General features: G+C 37.9%; 1 protein-coding gene across 9 annotated transcripts in view; it reads right to left on the reverse strand.

The window, feature by feature from the left end:
- Positions 1 to 275: 275 nt before the first annotated feature.
- Cep126 (centrosomal protein 126) overlaps positions 276 to 23,274 on the reverse strand; it is a 58,020-nt gene continuing 35,021 nt past the window's right edge. For 5 of the 9 annotated variants that reach the window (XM_006509862.4, XM_030244275.1, XM_030244279.1 and 2 more), the window contains 5 exons: positions 19,030 to 19,142; positions 16,060 to 16,132; positions 11,044 to 11,241; positions 3,311 to 3,375; positions 276 to 1,850 (listed from right to left, as the gene is read on the reverse strand). In XM_006509862.4, the coding sequence (XP_006509925.1) occupies positions 1,728 to 1,850; positions 3,311 to 3,375; positions 11,044 to 11,241; positions 16,060 to 16,132; positions 19,030 to 19,142 (572 nt within the window). In that variant the 3' untranslated portion in view covers positions 276 to 1,727. Of the gene's footprint in view, positions 2,175 to 3,310; positions 3,376 to 11,043; positions 11,242 to 16,059; positions 16,133 to 19,029; positions 19,143 to 23,274 lie in introns of all 9 variants that reach the window. The other 4 variants (NM_001045524.2, NM_001368148.1, XM_006509863.4 and 1 more) reach the window with 3 other exon arrangements.

Here is a 23,274-nt window from a genome sequence, read left to right on the forward strand (position 1 = left end):
GGTTTCTCTGTGTAGCCCTGGCTGTCCTGGAACTCACTTTGTAGACCAGGCTGGCCTCGAACTCAGAGATCCACCTGCCTCTGCCTCCCAAATGCTGGGATTAAAGGTGTGTGTCACCACGCCCAGCTTCAGCAAGAACTCTTAAATGTCAAAAGGCATCTCTCTAGCCCTTACTTTGAATTTTTATGTCAGTTTTTTTGGGAGACTAATAACCCTTGAATAAAATGAATATGCAATCTAGTAAGATTATGGTAACATAAAAAGCAGAGATCCTGTAAAATCTTAAACAAATAGCTTTATTATTTATGGGGATGTTATTAATAATAAGTTTCTTATATACTTGTACAAAATTTATTGGAACTTCAGAAAACAAAGATTCACTATCATCCCTAATACATAATTTGAATAATAAAATAGTCTCTTATTTTTAAATAGAGAAAATTTATATCCAGTAGCATGCTTATTGAAAACAATGAAATATTTCATTCATTAAAAATGTATCAAGAAAATACATAATAAAGTATAATTTGTAGCATAAATATAAGCTAGTAAATTCATTTTCATTAAGTACATTATGATTTACTTTTATAAACATAAAAGTCTAGTATTTTAAATCATTAATAAATGCAGAATTACAGAACTTATTTACAGGAATTCTCAAAAATAATGATTCCACTAAGTAGTGACTATCACAGCTCATCAGTATTTTCTTTGCACTGTGGATCCAACATCAGGAGACAGACTTGCCCTTGGCTGGCTGCTCTGTAAGAGAGTTCAGAGGGTTCTCTTAACTGTCACATCTGCAGATGTTCACAGGTCATTCTCTTTTCAGATCATGACTTTTAAGAAGACTAAAACTCAAATCAAAATAGTACATGCATCAATTTCAACGATGCTGTATCCTGCTCTTTGTAGGGCATCCTATGGACAGTAATAATTCACACTTTTCATATTTTACTATTGGTAATATGTGCTTTGGAGGAATTTCCTTTGACTGTGTGAGTGCTGTGGTTCTGAGTGGGCAGATGTGCTCGTCTGCATGTGCACGTGCAGGCTCCAACTTAATTATTATTCTTCTTTTGAGACAGGGTCTTTTCACTGAAACCGAAGATCACCATTTTGGCTGACTGGCCAGTGGAGCCCTGAGGTCTGACTGTTTCTGAGCCTAAGGGATGATCCAGAGACCTTTTTTATGTGGGTGCGAGGGATCTGAACTCAGGTCCTCATGCTGCACAGCAGGACTTCACCACTGAGCCACCTCTCCAGATCCTTAGGAGTAGCTTTCTGAAGCCAGGTGTGCTGTGCACCCTATAATCTCAGCTCTTGCGAAGTGAGAGGCAGGAGGACCAAGTGTTCATGACTAGCGATATGATGTCCTGTCTCAAAAAACACAATACAATGCAGAGGAATGCTTTTGTCATCTGTTCTTTCCTTCCTTGTTTGTTTATTTACAGAAACACTCGAAAGTCATATAAGATTCTGGGGTTGTTTAACATATATTTTAGGCCGAAGAAATAACTTGCTTCTTAAAAATTCATTAAATTAATTTTATTTTAAAACTAAATAAGATACTCTAAAATGAAAATTCTAAGATTTGTAGGGTTGTTTTACTTTGATAATTTACACCTGCGCAACTGTAGGGCCTTGGTGGTCTCCTGGCGACTCCGTTATATTGCACGGTTCACCTGCTGCCTCAGGAGCTCCCTTCTTTTTCTAGCTCTGCCCTATCAGAGTGCCAGATGCACAGACGAGCCAGAGTTGGGAAGACTGTAGAGGGGCCAACATGGAGAAAGCTTGGGCTGAAATAGCCCTCCCAGATGGAAGCTTGCAGTCATGTCCTGAAGAATAACCTGGAAAAAGGCAGGTAAGGTGGCAAGAGCAATGGAGACCCCAAAGAGTGCCAGGTTAGAGGACAAGTTCCCAGGGAGCAACAGGGTGAAGCTGCAGGGACCAGAATGCCTCTTTCCAGCGTTAAAGCAAAGTTACAACTTTGCCTGCTCTTGGGATGCTTCCTCTTATTAGGCTGCCTTGCCCAGCACTGGTGTGAGGGCCTTTGCCTTGTCCTACTGTATCTTCTGTCCTGTTTGGTTGTTGTCTCTTGGAAGCCTCATCTTTTCTGAAGGGAGACGGTTGGGGAATGGATCTGAGGGAGAGAGGAGGTGGGAGGGGAGGAGCTGGGAGAAGTGGAGGGAGGGAAACTGTGGTCAGGATGTATGGTAGGAGAAAATCATCTATTCTAAATAAAAAACTATCACATTAGTCACGTGGTGGTTGCTCATGCCTTTAGTCCCAGCATTTTTGATTCAGAGGCAGGTAGATCTCTGAGTTCGAGGCCACCCTGGTCTACAGATCAAGTTTTAGGACAACCAGGGCTACACAGTGTAACCCTGTCTTGAAAAACAAAACAAAAAGACACTAAAACAACATTTGGACCTAATGTAGCCAGAGGGTTACCCATTGTTAGTGGATTGGACCCATCTTGATAGGACTATTGTTCACAGATCACTGCAGTTAAGCATGGGTAAATGCTAAAAACGTAAGCATTTGTGTTACAGATTTGATCATTAGGTCATTAACAGACATTTCTCTATGGAGCCAGATCCTTTGAGAAAAAAAAATGTATTTAAAATGTGACATATACAAAGTCTCATAATGAAGGAGCCAAAGTAAAGATACTTAGAATTTTAAAATTTTGGATCCATTAAATTTTTATTAGGAAGGAAAAAATATCACTGGAAATATCAAATTAGGCAATTAAAAAAACTTAGGGAAAACACAAGCAAGTAGGGAACAATCGAATGTCAACAAGGCTGTTCCAGAGCTGTGCCTAGGTGGTGGTGGTGGTGGGGCAGCGGCAGCTTCCTCTCCTCACTGCTGCTCACTGTAGGCCTGGCTCAGAACGAGCACAGGCGCATTTTACACAAGAGGCAGTATTGAGAAATGTAGACTTTGTACAACTTTATTCCTTTCTATCAAGATTTCAGAACCGAGGGCACTCAATGTTATCTTTCAATGGTTCTTACATGTGAAAAAGATTTATTTTTTGTATTCTATGTGACTGAGTGTTTTGCCTGCACACATGTATGTGCACTCATGTTCCTGTGAGGTCAGAAGAGGGCATCTGATCCCCAGGAACTAGAGTTACTGATGATTGTGAACCATCATGTAGGTGCTAGGAGTCAAACTTTGGTCCTTTGCAAAAAGAAGTGTCCCTGACTGCTGAGCTATGTTTCCAGCCTGACTCTGAAGGTTCTTATTTCTATTAATATTCACATAAACCAACCAAAGAAAGAATTTAGGAAATACTTACCAGAAGTGGTATTAATTGTAAAGTATTTTTGATGGAAGGGTTTTTGCGAATTGCTTCTTGTACATCTGAAAAAATCATACCATGACACAAAAAACAATTATGCACAGAGAATCACTGATGAATTAGTAATGAAATTCTGATGAGTCAAAATATTGAAAATTGAATATAGGACTCTTTCCCTATTGAACCCAGAAATAGTCCTTTACGTATACTAGGTCCAAAATTAAGAGCAATTTGATTGGGAACAATTATATAAAACTGAAGGTGAGTTCAATTCCCAGAAACCACATGGTGGATATCACAACCATGTAATGAGATCTGGAGCCCTCTTTTTGTATATCTGAAGACAGCAACACTGTACGCATATACATAAAATAAATAATTCTTAAAAAACCACAAATAATTTGTTCATATATTTCTTTTTCTTTCTCCCCCACCTCTCTCTCCTCTCTCTCCCTCTCTCTTTCTCTCTCTCTCTTTCTCTCTCTCCTCCCCCTAGAGATAGGGTTTCTTGGTGTACCCCTGGTTGTCCTGGAACTAACTCTGTTACCCTTGAATTCAGAGATCCACACCTGTCTCTGCTTCCTGGAATTAAAGGCTTCTACCACCATGTCTGGGTTATATTCATATACTTCTCAAATACAGTAAAGTACAGAAATTGGTATCATAAATGATATGGTGATCTTGTATCTCCAGTCTCTCAGAGACCAGTCCACACAGGAGAGTGCACTGGCCATAGAAGCAACAGAGCCTCTTGGACAGGGTCCCTTCCAGCTTTCATCTTCAGCCAGGAGGCAGAGCTGAGACCCAGTCCTCTGTGCACCTTCCCCGCCAGAGGAGAAACAGCCTCCAAAGAGAGCTCTGACCCCGGGAATCAGGCAAGATTGCCATCTTGTATCCTGGGTCTGTCAGAGACTAGTCCATGCAGGAGAGCATGCGGGCTGCAGAAGCAACAGAGCTTCTTGTACAGGGTCCCTTCGGGCCTTTATCTTCAGCCAGGAGTCAGATCTGAGCTCCAGACATCTGCCCACCTTTCCCGCCAGAAGAGAGCTTGCCTGAAAGCACTGGGACACTAGTGACCACTGGGACACTAGAGAGAGTTGGACTCCCAGGAGTGCTGACAGAGGGTAACAGAATCACAGGAGGAAAAAGCTCCAGTCAGAGACAGCTAGAACATCTAACACCAGAGATTACCAGATGGGGAAAGGCATCTGTTTCTGTTAGTAAGAATCTTACCAAGAGAAACCAAGACTACTCGGCATCATCAGAACCCAGCACTCCCACCACAGCGAGTCCTGGATACCCCAACACACCCAAAAAGCAAGATTTAGATTTAAAATATCTCATGATGCTGGTAGAGGATTTTAAGAAGGGCATTAATAACTCACTTAGAGAAATATAGGAGAACACTGCTAAACAGGTAGAAGCCCTTAATGAGGAAGCACAAAAATCCCTTAAAGAATTACAGGAAAATACTGCTAAACAGGTAGAAATCCTTAAAGAGGAACACAAAAATCCCTTAAAGAATTACAGGAAAACACTGCTAAATAGGTAGAAGTCCTTAAAGAGGAACACAAAGAATTACAGAATTAAAGAATTACAGGAAAACATAACCAAACAGGTGATAGAATTGAATAAAATCATCCAAGACCTAAAAATAGGAAGTGGAAACAATAAAGAAAACCCAAGGGAGACAACCCTGGAGATAGAAACCCTAGGAAAGAAATCAGGAACCATAGATGCGAGCATCAGCAACAGAATACAAGAGATGGAAGAGAGAATTCTTTTTTTTTTCTATCTTTTATTAGGTATTTAGCTCATTTACATTTCCAATGCTATACCAAAAGTCCCCATACCCCCCCCCCCACTCCCCTACCCACCCACTCCCCCTTTTTGACCCTGGCATTCCCCTGTACTGGGGCATATAAAGTTTGCAAGTCCAATGGGCCTCTCTTTGCAGTGATGGCTGACTAGGCCATCTTTTGATACATATGCAGCTAGAGACAAGAGCTCCGGGGTACTGCTTAGTTCATATTGTTGTTCCACCTATAGGGTTGCAGTTCCCTTTAGTTCCTTGGGTGCTTTCTCTAGTTCCTCCATTGGGAGCCCTGTGATCCATTCAATAGCTGACTGTGAGCATCCACTTCTGTGTTTGCTAGGCCCTGGCATAGTCTCACAAGAGACAGCTATATCTGGGTCCTTTCAGCAAAATCTTGCTAGTGTATGCAATGGTGTCAGCGTTTGGGAGCTGATCATGGGATGGATCTCTGGATATGGCAATCACTAGATGGTCCATCCTTTCGTCACACTTCCAAATTTTGTCTCTGTAACTCGGAAGAGAGAATTCTAAGTTGCAGAAGATTCCATAGAGAACATGGACACAACATTAAAAAAAATGCAAAATGGAAAGATCCTAACTCAAAACATCCAGGAAATCCAGGAAATCCAGGACACAATGAGAAGGCCAAACCTAAGGATACCTAATAGGTATAGATGAGAATGAAGATTTTCAAATTAAAGGGCCAGTAAATATCTTCAACAAAATCATAGAAGAAAACTTGCCTAACCTAAAGAAAGAAATGCTCAAGAAGCCTACAGAACTCCAAATAGACTGGACTAGAAAAGAAATTCCTCCCGACACATAATAATCAGAACAACAAATGCACTAAATAAAGATAGAATATTAAAAGCAGTAAGGGAAAGAGGCCAAGTAACATGAATCCAGCCCTTCAAATCATAATAAAGGGAAAACTCTATCACAGGCAGGGAAATGACACCATAGAAAAAGCAAGAAGGTAATTCTTCAACAAACCTAAAAGAAGATAGCCGCAAGAACAGAATCGCAACTCTAACAACAAAAATAACAGGAAGCAACAATTACTTTTCCTTAATATCTCTTAATATCAATGGGCTCAATTCCCCAATAAAAAGACATAGACTAACAGACTGGCTACATAAATAGGACCCAACATTTTGCTGTATACAGATAACCCACCTCAGGGACAAAGACAGACACTACCTCAGAGTGAAAGGCTGGAAAAAAATTTTCCAAGCAAATGGTCTGAAGAAACAAGCTGGAGTAGCCATTCTAATATGGAATAAAATTGACTTTAAACCCAAAGTTATCAAAACAGACAAGAAGGGGCAGTTCATACCCATCAAAGGTAAAAATTTCCAAGATGAACTCTCAATTCTGAATATCTATGCTACAAATGCCAGGGCATCCACATTCATTAAAGAAACTATAGTAAAGCTCAAAGCATACACTGTACCTCACATAATAATAGTGGGAGACTTCAACATCTCACTCTCATTAATGGACAGATCCTGGAAACAGAAACTAAACAGAGACACAGTGAAACTAACAGAAGTTATGAAACAAATGGATTTAACAGATATCTACAGATATCTCTTTATCCTAAAACAAAAGGATATACTTTCTTCTCAGCACCTCATGGTACTTTCTCCAAAATTGACCAAATATTTGGTCACAAAACAGGCCTCTACAGGTACAAATATATTGAAATTATCCCATGCATCCTATCAGATCACCATGGACTAAGGCTGATCTTCAATAACAACATAAATAATAGAAAGCCAAGCCGGGTGTGGTGGCGCACGCTTTTAATCCCAGAGGCAGGTAGATTTCTGAGTTGGAGGCTAGCCTGGTCTACAAAGTGAATTCCAGGACAGCCAGGGCTATATAGAGAAACCCTGTCTGAAAAAACAAAAAAACAAAAAACAAAAACCAAAAAACAACAACAAAAAAAGAAAGCCAATATTCACATGGAAGCTGAATAACACTCAATGATAACTTGGTCAAGGAAGAAATAAAGAAATTAAAGACTTTTTAGAGTTTAGTGAAAATGAAGCCACAACATACCCAAACTTATGGGACACAATGAAAGCAATCCTAAGAGGAAAACTCATAGGCCTGAGTGCCTCCAAAAGAACCTGGAGAGAGCATACACTAGCAGTTTGACAGCACACATAAAAGCTCTAGAACAAAAGGAAGCAAATTCACCTAAGAGGAGTGGATAGCAGGAAGTAATCAAACTCAGGGCTGAAATCAACCAAGTGGAAACAAAAAGAACTATACAAAGAATCAACCAAACCAGGAGCTGGTTCTTTGAGAAAATCAACAGGATAGATAAACCCTTAGCCAGACTAACTAGAGGGCACAGGGACAGTATCCTAATTAACAAAATAAGAAATGAAAAAGGAAACAACAACAGAACCTGAGGAAATCCAAAACATCATGAGATACTACTACAAAAGGCTATAGTTAACAAAACTGGAAAACCTTGATGAAATGGACAATTTTCTAGACAGATACCAGGTACAAAAGTTAAATCAGGATCAGATTAATGATCTAAACAGTCCCATAACTCCTAAAGAGATAGAAGCAGTCATTAATAGTCTCCCAACCAAAAAAAGCCCAGTACCAGATAGGTTTAGTCCAGAGTTCTATCAGACCTTCAAAGAAGACCTAATTCCAATTCTCCTCAAACTATTCCACAAAACAGAAACAGAAGGTACTCTACCCAATTCATTCTATGAAGCCACAATTACTCTGATACCTAAACCTCATAAAGACCCAACAAAGAAAGAGAATGTCAGACCAATTTCCCTTATGAATATCGATGCAAAAATACTCAACATTCTTGCAAACCGAATCCAAGAACATATTAAAAAAAAATCACCCATCATGATCAAGTAGGCTTCATCCCAGGGATGCAGGGATGGTTTAGTATACAGAAATCCATCAACATAATCTACTACATAAACAAACTCAAAGACAAAAACCACATGATCATGTCATTAGATGATGAGAAAGCATTTGACAAAATCCAACACCCATTCATGATAAAAGTCTTGGAAAGATCAGGAATTCAAAGCCCATCCTTAAACATAATAAAACCAATATACAGCAAACCAGTATCCAACATCAAACTAAATGGAGAGAAACTTGAAGTAATCCACTAAAATCAGGGACTAGACAAGGCTGCCCACTTTCTCCCTACCTCTTCAATATAGTACTTGAAGTCCTAGCCAGAGCAATTAGACAACAAAAGGGGATACAAATTGGAAAGGAAGAAGTCAAAATATCACTACTATTTGCAGATGATATGATAGTATATATATGTGATCCTAAAAATTCCACCAGAGAACTCCTAAACCTGATAAACAGCTTCAGTGAAGTAGCTGGATATAAAATTAACTCAAACAAATCAGAGGCCTTTGTCTACACAAAGGATAAATAGGCTGAGAAAGAAATTAGGGAAACAACACCCTTCACAATAGTCACAAATAATATAAAATACCTTGGTGTGACTCTAACTAAGGAAGTGAAAGAGCTGTATGACAAGAACTCCAAGTCTCTGAAGAAAGAAATTGAAGAAGACTTCTGAAGATGGAAAGATCTGCTATGCTCATGGATTAGCAGGATTAATATAGTAAAAATGGCTATCTTGCCGAAAGCAATCTACAGATTCAATGTAATAACCATCAACACTCTAACTCAATTCTTCACAGAGTTAGAAAGGGCAATTTGCAAATTCATCTGGAATAAAAAATGCAGAATACCAAAACTATTCTCAACAATAAAAGAACCTTTGGTGGAATCACCAATGCCTGGTCTCAAGCTGTACTACAGATAATTGTGATAGAGACTGCATGGTGCTGGTACAGTGACAGACAGGTAGATCAATAGAATTGAAGACCAGAAATGAACCCACACACCTATGATCATTTGATCTTTGACAAAGGAGCTAAAGCCATCCAGTGAGAAAAAGACAGCATTTTCAACAAATGGTGCTGGTTCAACTGGCGGTTATAATGTAGAAGAATGTGAACTGATCCATTCTTATGTCCTTGTACAAAGCTGAAGTCTAAGTGGATCAAGGAAGTACAAATAAAACCAGAGACACTGAAACTTATAAAGGAGAAAGTGGGAAAAAGACTCGAAGATAAGGGTACAGGGGAAAAATTCTGAATAGAATAGCAATGGCTTGTGCTGTTAGATCGAGAATCTTCAAATGGGACCTCATAAAATTGCAAAGATTTTGTAAGGCAAAAGACAGTGTCAATAAGACAAAAAAGGCCACCAACAGATTAGGAAAGGATCTTACTAATCCTAAATCTGATAGGGGGATAATATCCAATATATACAAAGAACTCAAGAAGCTGGAGTCCAGAAAATCAAATAATCCTATTAAAAAATGGGGTACAGAGATAAACAAAGAATTCTCAACTGAGGAATACCAAAGGGCTGAGAAGCACCTGAAAAAATATTCAACATCCTTAATCATCAGGGAAATGGAAATCAAAACAACCCTATAACACCTCACACCAGTTAGAATGGCTAAGATCAAAAATTCAGGCTACAGTAGATGCTGGCGAGGATGTTGAGAAAGAGGAACACTCCTCTAGTGCTGGTGGAATTGCAATCTGATACAACCAATCTGGAAATCAGTCTGGCGGCTCCTTAGAAAATTGGGACATAGTACTATCACAAGATCCAGCAATTCCTCTCTTGGGCATTTACCCAGAAGATGCTCCAACTTGTAACAAGGACTCATGCTCCACTATGTTCACAGCAACCTTATTTATAATAGCCAGAAGCTGGAAAGAACCCAGATGTCCCTCAACAGAGGAATGGATACAGAAAATGTGGTACATTTACACAATGGAGTACTACTCAGCAATTAAATACAATGAATTTATGAAATTCTTAGGCAATGTATGGATGTGGAGGATATCAAGGCTATCATCCTGAGTGAAGTAACCCAATCACAAAAGCACACACATGATATGCACTCAATGATAAGTGGATATTAGCCCAGAAACTGAGAATACCCCAGATACAATTTGCAAAACACATGAAACTCAAGAAGAAGGAAGACCAAAGTGTGGATACTTCTTTCCTTAGAATGGGGAAGAAAAATACTCATGGAAGGAGTTGCAGAGACAAAGTTTAGAGATGAGACAGAAGGAAGGACCATCCAGAGACTGCCCCACCTGGGGATTGATTCCATAAACAACCACCAAACCCAGACACCATTGCATATACCAGCAAGATTTTACTGACAGGACCCTGATATAGTTGTCTCTTGTGAGGCTATGCCAGTGCCTGGCAAACACAGAAGTGGATGCTCACAGTCAGCTATTGGATGGAACACAGGGTCCCCAATGAAGGAGTAGAGAAAGTACCCAAGGAGCTGAAGGGGTCTGCAACCCTATAAGAGGAACAACAATATGATCTAACCAGTACCCCCCAGAGCTCGTGTCTCTAGTTGCATATGTAACAGAGGATGTCCTAGTCAGCCATCAATGGGAGGACAGGCCCTTGTTCTTGGGAAGATTATATGCCCCAGTACAGGGGAATGCAAGGGCCTGGAAGTAGGAGTAGGTGAGTTGGGGAGCAGGGCGGGCTGAGGATATAGGGTACTTTCAGAGAGGAAACTAGGAAAGGGGATAGCATTTGAAATGTAAATGAAGAAAATATCTAATAAAAAAATAAATGATATGGTGTATCTGCAATCATCTGAAATATTAGCAATACTCTCACTTTTAGATGATTTATTAAGGTGGTAATTTAGATACATTTGTATTTTTACTTCAAGGTTTTAAAGACTTAATAGTAAAATATTATAAATAGAAATATAATAATAATAGATATATGCTAAGAATGAAGTACTATTTTCTTATAGGAGCTGCCCTTCTACACTTACAGTATAGCCTTTCATCGAGGTGATGGAGTGACTTCAGGATCTTCTGCTCTTCAGCTGACAGGGCACAGACATTGGTTGGTTGGGACAGATTTGGTTTCTGTAGATGCTTGCTGTTTATGGCAGTCAGAATTTCATCTTCAGGCACTGAAGAATTCATGAGGTTTTCTGCCACCAAAAACTCAGAAGTACTATCTGAAACTATAGAAAGCAGTGGTTATTCTTCGACTGCTGTTTATCTTTGGGACCAGTCCTAATACTGACTTACTGGAATTACATCTATATGTATAATGCCACAAACAGAAGCCAGCAAATATTCTGTTACTGCTATTTAAGTATTTATTACCTTTTTTCTAGGATTTATACTTATTTTACTTTTTTAAATTACTTTTTTCTTTTCTTTCTTTTTTTGTTAAGATTTATTTTATGTATATGAGTACACTGAAGCTGTCTTCAGACACACCAGAAGAGGGCATAAGATATCTCATTACAGATGGTTGTGAGCCACCATGTGTTTGCTGGAAATTGAACTGAGGTCCTCTGGAAGAGCAGTCAGTGCTCTTAGCCACTGAGCAATCTCTCCAGCCCTTATTTTACTTTTAAATTAAAATAAAATTATATCATTTTCCTCCTTCACTTTCTTTCCTCCAATCCCTCCCATGTAGTGCCCCTATTTATGGCCTCTCTCTCTCTCTCTCTCTCTCTCTCTCTCTCTCTCTCTCACACACACACACACACACACACACACACATTAATATAACCCTGTGAATCCACTTAAGTGTTGCTTTTCAGGGCTGACCACTTGGTATTGTAAAATCAATTATGGACTCATGTTGAGGAAGACAAAACTTTCCCTCTCAGCATTTATTTGCTCCTTCTTTGTTTAGGGGTAGGGTGCTGTGAGATTTTCAGCCTTCCATGTTATCCTGTGTTTATTGGTGGTGCCCCTGTCCAAGTCTTAGGCAGCCATACTGTTGGCATAATATTTATTTTTTATGTATGTGATGGTTTGTATATTCTCGGACCAGGGAGTGGCACCATCTGGGGGTGTGGCCTGGTTGGAATAGGTGTGTCACTGTGGGCGTGGGCTTAAGACTCTCATCCTAAGGTGCTTGGAAGTCAGTTTTCTACTAGCAGCTTTTGGATGAAGATGTAGAAATCTCCTCAGCTTTGCCTGCACCAATCCTGCCTGGATACTGCCATGCTTCCACCTTGACGATAATGGACTGAACCTCTGAACCTGTAAGCCAGCCCCAATTAAATGTTGTTTTTATAAGACTTTCCTTGGTCATGGTGTCTATTCACAGCAGTAAAACCCTAACTAAGACAATGTGTATGAGCATTTTGCCTGTATGTATATCTGTATACCACATTCATGCAGTGCTTGATGAGGCCAGAAGAGGGTGTTACATCCGACAGTGAGTGTCCATTTAGGTGAGAGAATTGAACCTGGATCCTCTGAAAGGGCAGCCAGAATTTCTAATCACTGAGCCATTTCTCTGGCCCAGTGCACATTTTAATTTTCAGGATTCTCTATATTTGGAATTTTCCACTCCAAGTGAAGAAAATATTGGCACATACTTTCAATTCCAGCACTTGGGAGGCAGAGGTAGGCAGATCTCTATGAGTTTGAGGCCTTCTTGGTCTACATTTTAAGTTCCAGATGTCACTGCCACTGCTGCCACCACCACCACACCACCACTACCAAAATAACAGGAGTCAACAAACACTGCTATCTCTCAACATTAATGGTCTCAATTCTCCAATAAAAAGACACAGACTAACAAAGTGGGTCCAAAAGCAGGATCCATCCATAGCATCCAAGAAACACACCTTAACATCAAAGACAAACATCAACTCAGGATAATGGATTGGAAAAAGATATAACAAGCAAATGGGCCTAAGAAACAAGCTGTGTAGCCATTTTAACATCTAACAAAATAAGACTTCAAACCAAAACTAATCAGAAGAGATACAGAAAGATAGAACATACTTATCAATGGAAAACTCCAAGAGGACACTGAAACTCTTAACATTTATGCCCCAAATAAAAGGGTACCCAAGTTCATAAAAGAAAGACCATTATAGCTTATAGCACATATTGACCCCCATACACTGATAGTGGAAGACTTCAATACCCAACTATTGCCAATGGACAGGTCATCCAGACAAAAACCAAATAGAGAAATGATAGCGCTAACAGATGTTATAAGCCAAGTATGCCTAATATATTTATAGAACATTTCACTCAAAGACAAGAGAATATACCTTCTTAGTAGTAGAATACCATAGAACTTTTTCTAAAGTTGACCATATACTTGGACACAAAGCAAGTCTCAACAAATACATGAAAACTGAAATAACATCCTATGTTCTACGTGACCACCATGGATTAAAACGGAATATCAAGAACAGAAACAATAGAAAGCTTATAATTCATGGCAACTGAACAACTCACTATTAAATGATCCATGGCAGAAATCAAGAAAAAAAAAAGAAAAACTCTTTAGAGTTAACATCAAAGACAAACATCAACTCAGGATAAAGGGTTGGAAAAAGATATTATAAGCAAATGGGTCTAAGAAACAAGCTGTGTTTCTTAGTCAAACTTATGAGACATAAAAAAGGTGGTTCTAAGAGGCAAGTACACAGCACTAAGTGCCGACATAAAAATTTATGCAAATCTCACATTGGTAAGTTAATAGCACACCTGAAAGCTGTAGTACAAAAAGGAGACATCATACCCAAAGGGAGTAGATTGCAAAAAGTAGTCAAACTCATGGCTGAAATCAATAAAATAGAAAAAGAAAACAAACAATGCAAAGTATCAATGGGATGAGGTAGTTCTTTGAGAAAAATCATTAAGACTGACAAACCCTTATCCAATTAACTAAAAGGTGGAGAAAGAATATTCAAGTGAACAAAACTAGAAGTGGAAAGGGGGGCTTAACAACAGAAAAAGGAGAAATGCAGAGAATCCAAAGGACAGACTTTAAAAACCTGTATTACACCAAATTGGAAAATCTAAAAGAAAGGGATGACTTGTCTTAATACTTACCACTTAGCAATGCTAAGTCACGATCAGAGAAGCAATTTTAATTGTCCTATATCATCTAACAAAATTAGAGTCAGTAATTAGCAAAAAAAGCCTAGGACCATGGTTTTTGTGCAGCATTTTGTCAGACTTTCTTTTCTTCTTTTTTTTTTCTTAAGATTTATTTATTTTATGTATATGAGTACATTGTCACTGTCTTCAGACACACCAGAAGAGGGCACCAGATCCCATTACAGATGGTTGTGAGCCTCCAAGTGGTGGCTGGGAATTGAACTCAGGACCTTTGGAAGAACAGTCAGTGTTCTTAATCTCTGAGCCACCTCTCCAGCCCCTGTCAGACTTTCAAAAGAGAGTTAATGCCAATAGTTCTCAAATTATTCTACAATATAGAAACAGAAAGAACATTGCACAATTTGTTTAACAAGGCCAGAATTACTCTGATAGCCAGCATAAAGACCCAACAAAGGAAATTACAGACTAATTTCCTTATGAACATAGATGCTAAAATTCTCAGTAAAATACATGGGAACAGAATCCAAGATCACATCAAAAAGGATCAATTCACCATGGTCAGGTAAGCCTCATCCCAGAGATGGTTCAACATATGAAAATCAGTAAATGTGATCCATTGAATAAACAGAGTGAAAGATAGAAATTACATGATCACATTAGGTGTGGGTAAGGCTTCAGATACGTCTGACCCTTTATGATACAAGTCCTGGAGAGATTCAGGATACAAAGTGCACACCGCAGGATCATGAAGACAGTTTAGAGCAAGCCCACAGCCAACACACATAAAATATCTTGCAGTAACTCTAGCTAAGTAAGTGAGAGTTGTGTGATAAAAATTTTATGATATTGAAGAAAAAAATTAAAGAAGACATCAGAAGATGGATTGGTAAGATTAAAATAGCCATTCTGTATGTATGTATGTATGTATGTATGTATGTATGTATGTATGTATGTATGTATGTGTCTTAGTCAGGGTTTCTATTCCTGCACAAAATATCATGACCAAGAAGCAAGTTGGGGAGAAAAAGGTTTATTCAGCTTACACTTCCACATTGCTGTTTTTCACCAAAGGAAGTCAGGACTGGAACTTCAAGCAGGTCAGGAAGCAGGAGCTGATGCAGAGGCCATGGAGGGATGTTCTTTACTGGCTTGCTTTCCCTGGCTTGCTCAGCTTGCTTTCTTATAGAACCCAAGACTACCAGCTCAGGGATGGCTCCACCCACAATAGGCCCTCCCACCCTTGATCCCTAATTGAGAAAATGCCTTACAGCTGGATCTCACGGAGGCATTTCCTCAAAGGAAGTTCCTTTCTCTGTGATAACTCCAGCTGTGTCAAGTTGACACAAAACCAGCCAGTACAGTATGTATGTATGTATGTATGTATGTATGTATGTATGTATGTATCCACCCACCCACCCACCCACCCACCCATCTAGACCAGGCTGGCCTTGAACTCATAGATCTGCCTGCCATTGTCTCCCAAGTGCTGGGATTAATGTCGCCACCTCCTGGCAGACTTTTCCTTTTTCAAAAAATTTATCATATTGCTTATATTTTATTTATATATTTTGTTTTCTTTTTAACCTATAGGTCATTGAGTATATATTTTGGTTTCTAGTGTTTTTTTGATTCTTGAGTTTATACATGAGAGGGTCTCTGTTCCTTGCACCTTTTCTTAGGCTTTTCTTTGTTTGTTTTGTCCTATTCCAATGTGTTAGTTTTTGTTTTATCTTATTATTTTGTATTTTGTTACATTGTATTTTATTATTATCCCTTTGAAGTCTGTTTGTTTCCTAATGTGACACAGAAAGGGGGTAGGTTCAGATGGGAGAGTAAGTTGAGAGGAACTGGGTGAAGTAGAGAGAGGGGACTGTAATCAGAAAATATTATGCGAGACAAAAATCTATAATAAAAGGTGTGGGGGGGAAGGAAATACATACAGTAAAACATACCTTCTTCAGTCTTGACACCTCTTGGAGCTTGTATTTGTTCAGTTGTACTTGGTGGGACATTTTGTCCAAAATGCTATAAAAATAGTTTAAATAAAAATATAATTCCACATTTAAAATTCATTATATGTTCATGGTCTTTAAAGACTTTTAATTGTTGGTATTTTTAGTTATCACTGTTCATATAAGTTGGAACAGAAATCAAGACCTACTGGGTTATAGCCTTTTCATGGTGAGTAAATATTTTCAAATGTCTTATGTCAATATAAGATTTCAGCTTGTACTGCTCTCTTGGATAGCAATAAGAGTAAAGCGCGCTGGGTAGCAATCAAGTGTCTGAAATAACGAACTGTTAAGAATCACACTGTATTGTACAGCTGAGCCAGTGCTGTAAGTGCCAACCTTTCTGAGTGTGGCTGATGCTGACGACAGTAGAGTCTCTATAGCCTGGAAGCAGAAGCAGTAGCTTTTAATGCTGCAGAGAATCTGAGCCTACCATCAAAAAGTACACCATCCCACACAACCTGAAAAGAACCTACCTGCCTCCTGAAAGCAGTCTGCTGAAAGCAGTCTGTATTGGAGTCTACCTGTGACTGTGACTTACACTTAGCTTTTGTCTGAAGACTACGTGACACAGATGCCTGCAACAGGCTCTCTGCCTGAGCTCCATTTTAAGCTTGAGTCAACTAGGACTGAAAAACCTACAGTAAATGGCAACTGTGATGTTTCAGTTTCATCTTTTTTTACATTCTTTGCACACAGAGTTAGGCAAAGATTGGATGCTAAAACACATTTCCGAAGACATGGTGACAAGGACCACTGCTATAGCAATTGGATATTTCATCAGTCTCTAGAGTAAAGAACAAAACCAAACAAAATAATAACAATTTTCAATTTTAAACCAATTTTGATCCAGAACACTCATGTAGTGGAAGGGTGGCTAGACCATGTGAGGCATCTAAGGCAAGGTGTAGTGACAGGCATGTGAAAGGGGAAATGACGCTTTGTGGATGGAGGAGAAAATAAACTTGCAAGACAGTAAGGTAGGATGTAAAAGGAAAGAAGGAATATAATAGCACCCAGAACAGTAAAAAATAATCCAGAGGGCACTAACTTTAGGCATTTAAAATTTGTTCATTGCTTTGTAATTTTAACAACTATACATTATTTTTAAATTTGAGATTTTTTTTTCCTTTTGAGACAGCATCTCACTATGTAGCTCTAGCTGGACTGGAACTCACAGAAATCCACCTCCCTCTGCCTCCCGTGTACTAGGATTATAGGTGCGTGATACACCTAGCAAATCTGATATAGCTTAATAACAATTTAAAAAAGGATAATGTATTACCTTTATATATTTTGATATGATTAGTGGAAATAATATGGAAGTTCAAAGAGAAAAGATTTACTAGTTGTTACATTTGTAATCTAGAAGGTATATTCATATTTATTACTAAGCAATAAGAATATATTGATAAGGACCATAATTTACATAATGTAAACTAAATGGCTTGCTTTGCTGGTAAGACTAGATCATAGTTATTATCTATATTAATCACCTTATGCTTATGAAAATTAATACCTCTTAGGTTGTGGGTGTGGCTGTGTTTGCCTTGCATGTCAGAAGCTCTGAGCTTGATCCCCAGCATTGGGAAGAAGTGTGTAAAATACTCCCTAAATGAATGGTAAGACCAGCAACTTCTGCCTCAAAATGTACATTCTTCAACAGGGCACCTATTTCAGTTCTATAAAATGGTCAAGAAGCCTGGCAGTAGTTTACAGCTTTTTAAATTTTAGCACTAAGGAGGCAGAGGGAATCTCTGAGTTTAAGGACAGCCTGGTCTACAGAGTGAGTTCCTAAACAGCCAAGGCCACATAGAGAAGCCCTATCTCAAGAAAAACAACAAAAAACCCAACCCCCCCAGAAAGAAGTGATATAGTAGAAGCTCCAAGTAAAATGCTTTTTACTTACTTGTTTCACATTTCTCAATATTCTAAAATCAATCCTTAATAAACCCCTAAAGTGTCATTTTAGACTATACTTATTCAACCCTAATTTAATTTCCATATCATATTCAAATTTTTATTATGCCTTTGGCTTTTACTTAAGATCTCTGTTCCAAAAGCCGTATTAGGTTTTGTTGAACTGTTCTTTGAGACAAAACATATGTAATTAAACATCTCTTATAAAAGATACCTAGATGAAAAATGTCTTTTTAAAAAATATTATATTACACATAATATTACCATCCTATTTAATGCATATTTAAATAACTTTAAGGAATTTTGTTTCAAATGGCCTTTCTATAGAATTAAGTTAAACGATACTTTTTCTTATTTAGAAAAAAACCTGTATATTTTGTTTATCTGTGTGTGTATGTATGTATGTATGGGTATTTTGCCCAAATGTACATCTGTGTACCACTTGTGTGCCTGGTGCCCCAATAGGCCAGAAGAGGGCTTTGGATCTTCCGAGACTGGAGTTAAAGATGGTTGTAAGCCACCATGTGGGTGCTGGGAATTGAACCTGGGTCCTCTGGAAGAACAGAAAGTGCTGTTAATAGCTCTCTTGCTCCAGCAATAACCACTTAAAGATGGTTAAAAGCCTTCGTGGTAATTGATCATATGAACTCATTCAAATATAGCAAATGAGTATAACACACTTCCAAGACTGTATCATGAATGGCTTTGGCTATATTCACATTTATGTTGGGTTACAGTTTACATTAAGAACATCTATCTTTTTTTTTTTAAAGCTTTTATTTATTATTATACATAGGCACACTGTAACTGACTTCAGATCTCATTACGGGTGGTTGTGAGCCACCATGTGGTTGCTGGGATTTGAACTCAGGACCTTTGGAAGAGCAGTCAGTGCTCTTACCTGCTGAGCCATCTCTATGAGCCCAAGAACATCTATCTTTTAAGTAGTTTTCCACTACTAAAAGAGAATTTTGCTAAGACCATACTTACAGTTATTTGCTCGGTGTACTTCATTCCTATAGATCCAGAGGTTTTCCTTTTCTGTTCTAACAGCCTTTTCCATTTATTTTCAACAATTTGCTTTCTTCTTGTAACAGTAGAATCTTAAACAAAAGTTAATATAAGAAATTATGAAAACTGAGTAGGTATTATGTATCTACTCAAAATTTCAAGTTACTGTCAAACAATGCAGAAAGTTCTGTATATATATATCCTCTATGTGATCAGCTGAGTTTATTAAGCTTCTTTAAGTTCTATACATGAGACATTTGCAAGGATGCATTTAACACAGTTCCTGCTAAGGAGCAGAATATGAGGAATTCCATGAAGATACACAAGACATGTTATTGGTATATAGGAAGAGCATTGTAGGATTCCAATTTACATTTTCAAAAAATCAGAAACGAAACTTTATTCATGGCACATTATTTGTCAGCAAGGCAGAGGTACACCGTATAGTAAATTCAATTACCCTGAAAGAAGTCCCCAGGGCAAGAGGGTGTCAATGGCCCTGACCTTCATCTGTGCTCTTCCTGTTTTAGCAGTGCACTAGTGTGCCCAGGGAAGTGGATATGTGCACCTCAAGTAGTACCTGATCAGGTTTTCATTTGTTATGTCTTAGCATTTGGTGAGATATGGGTACATGGGTGCTCCACACATCGTATTTATGGTGAGGTGTTGGGGACATGGGACATCGTTTTCCTGTGCTTTTGTACGACTACTTAACCAAGACCTCATTCTTACAATGCCAATCCCCAAAGATGATGCAAATAATTTAAGGGCAGGAGAGTAAGAGTCATGCTACGTTGACACACCCCTCATTCTTGTACAGTTCCCTCACCAGTCTTGACAGTGTAATGTCATTGTGTCTACTTCAGATTTTGTGTCATAAACTTAGAAATTATAAAAAAGTAGAAGAGTGAATCTACCTTAAAGTATACCTTGCTATGAGATATGAGGTGATGATATTTTACTAACATTCTCATAAATGGTAAGACAATGGAAAACTGTGCATTGAAACATGATTAATGAGAACAAAAGCATGTTATAGTTCAAAATAAAATAATATTTACAATTATCTAAAATATATTGTGACGTAACTTATATATACACATACACAATTTGTTGGTCTAGAATTGTTGGATCATAGGATCTACATATGCCCAATTTTTGTAGATATGAGAATTTTTAGTTCATATAAAACTGTACCAGCCATTGGTAATGTGCCTAATTTTAGCTACTCAGATGTATGCATCGTTATCTTAAAGTCTAAGTGTACATTTGCATGTTTATTGTCCACTTGATGGCTTTTATTTATGAAAAGTTAATTCTAGTGTTTTGCTTTGTGCTTTTGTGTGCATGTGTGTGTAGGTCAGAGGACAACTTCATAAGGGAAAGCACATTATATCATACTTCTTGCATTAAACTTTTTAGAATTAGGTATGTTCATTTTATTTTCTGGTGTTTTGCCTACATGTAAGTACCACCTGTGTACTTGGTGTCCATGGAGGTCAGAAAAGGATACTGGATCCTCAGGAACTTGAGGTTCAGGTGTTTGTGAACCACCATGTGGGTGCTGGGAATTAAACCCAGGTCCAATGCATTTCTAAAAATTTTTTTTTAGATTTATTTATTTATTTTATGTACACTGTAGCTGTCTTCAGATACACCAGAAGAGGGAACCAAATCCAAATACAGATGGTTGTGAGCCACCATGTGGTTGCTGAGAATTGAACTCAGGACCTCTGGAAGAGCAGTCAGTGCTCTTAACCACTGAACCATCTCTCCAGCCCATACAACCAGTGCTTTTGATTGACAAGCCATCTCTCCAACCTTAATTTTTTATTAACATGGGTTCTAGGAAATGAAGTCAGGTCCTCAGGTTTGCAAGTCAAGTTCCTTACTGTATTCGTTATCTTCCTAGTCCAGTGATGATCTTTTTGATGAGCTATCTGTAGTCTGCACTTGTTTAAGTAAAGACCACTATCAATATTGCTGTGACAGTATTTTGTACATGAAGTTTCTTTAAGGCAGACAATCTAGATAATTATGGTGGGCTTTGATTCACTGTGGATACTGGTCCTAGCTGCTGTGCAGTCATTTAGTTTGTTCTTATAACTTGTCCTACAAATGTTAGATTTGCCTAGCTGAGCTCCATATTAATTTAAATCAATGCTTTGAAACAGACATCTTCATACCTTTTTCCTTGGTAAAGATTCTCTAGCTTAGACCTGGATGATATTTTACATTTATTTTATATATTTTGCCTATGAGTCTTGATTAGTTCAGTGCATCACAAATATCTTTTCCTATTTGGTGTTGTGTCATTTCCACCTGCTGATTTTTTTTTGAAGAAAATCTCCAATTTTAATGTACAAGTTTCATTCTTAATAGTTTATAGTTTTTGCACAGAGTAAAAAAAAAACCCCTCAAATTATTCTAAAATATCATGTCAGCCGGGCGTGGTGGCGCACGCCTTTAATCCCAGCACTCGGGAGGCAGAGGCAGGCGGATTTCTGAGTTCGAGGCCAGCCTGGTCTACATAGTGAGTTCCAGGACAGCCAGGGCTACACGGAAAAACCCTGTCTCGAAAAAACCAAAAAAAAAAAAAAAAAAAAACCAAAAAAACTAAAATATCATGTCTAGAGCTTTTTTATTTTTCAAATTTAAGCCTACAATTTACATAGAATTTATTTTTTATATGAATGAATGGTCACTTTTACTGACTGTATATAGTAACCCAACTGAATGACAAAATGAACCCCCTTTCCCTGGTATGCATTGCCAACTTTGTTAAAAATGAAGCAATTAATTCTGTGAGCCCGTATTCTATTAATGATACTAACATCCTCTGCAGTAGCCACACTGTGCTAATTATTGTAGTTTTAGGTACAGAATCTAGTAATCAAAGTTTTAAACTTTGTTCTTGAGATTGTCTCAGCTATTTTTGGCATGTGCATTTAATAATGTAAATATTAGAGTATGGCAATTTTCACAGAGCCTGTTGGAACTACATGGCCTCAATATGTATGCATTTTCTTCTCCACTCAGATCTTTTTTCATTTTTCTTTATGGTATTTTTAGTCTTCTCTATAGGAGTCATTAAAGTCTTTACAGTCAATTATTCTCATAGGCTTATATTTTAAATGTTACTTAAGAGATACCATTATTAAAATCTCTAGGTCTACCCTCTGAAATCCTAAAACATTTTGATTATTATTCTAATTTTGTTTAAATTGCTATTTCCACCCAGCTTTGTATTTAGTATGGGACCCTGTCCTGTCTGTGGAATAAAGCATGTTTATTTATCAGTAGCAGGCAACACTGTGTTCTCTGCCACTGTCTCTTCCCATTACGTTTCTTTTGGTTGACATCCTTTGCCCCTGAGGTTTAATTTTACCTTTATCTAAGTAGGCTTATTCATTATAAATTTTTGTTCATGTTCAGATGAGGATAGATATAATTATTTCACTGTAAGGAATTAGTCTGCGCTTTGGAATATGATCCCATGTAATGTATCTCAGTATATGTTGCTCTTCTTGGCTTTATAACTTCCACAATCATTTTATTAATCTTTATTAGTGCTTTTCATTTCTCAGTCTCTTTTCATTATTCACAGCCTTCAGTCTTGCTTCCATACTCATTCTCCTAACAGTCAATTGACAAAACAGAAGCCATGGCAGCCCTCCCAATTCCTTCCTAACCCACTTCCAAATCAATCTCTCTCTTTCCTCCCCCTCCTCTCAAAAGAAAGAAGTGTGAACAACGTGCTGTTCACACTATCCATTTAGGCCCATGTGCAGAGGACATAAATGATCTCAGCAGAATATAAGCAAATGAATAAATTCCCATAGAACAAAGATAGTCCCTTTAATGTATAAGCCATTTGAACAACTCTTACTTTTCTTGATTACTGTAGAGTCTGATTTATCATGTTTTCTTAACAACCGTTTACCATAGGGTTTTAGTTAAAAAAAGAAATACAGGATTTAGAGCTACTGAGATCTGAATTAAAATATCAATGATGGTTAAAGAGAATGTGAAAAAGAAATCCATCATTATTTATTTTATATTATCTAATTTGATACATTCAGTTTTTAGAGATATTGCAAAATTAATGTTAAACCAGAGAAACTTTCAGTGAAAGAAATTTAAAACCTAGATTTTTTTTTAGAGAAGTACTTAAGAGATTTAGGTCACATTCTTTCATTTGATTTTCTATCTACTGATATAGTT

Source organism: Mus musculus, chromosome 9 (genome assembly GCF_000001635.26).
Source record: "Mus musculus strain C57BL/6J chromosome 9, GRCm38.p6 C57BL/6J".
Lineage (NCBI taxonomy): Eukaryota > Metazoa > Chordata > Mammalia > Rodentia > Muridae > Mus > Mus musculus.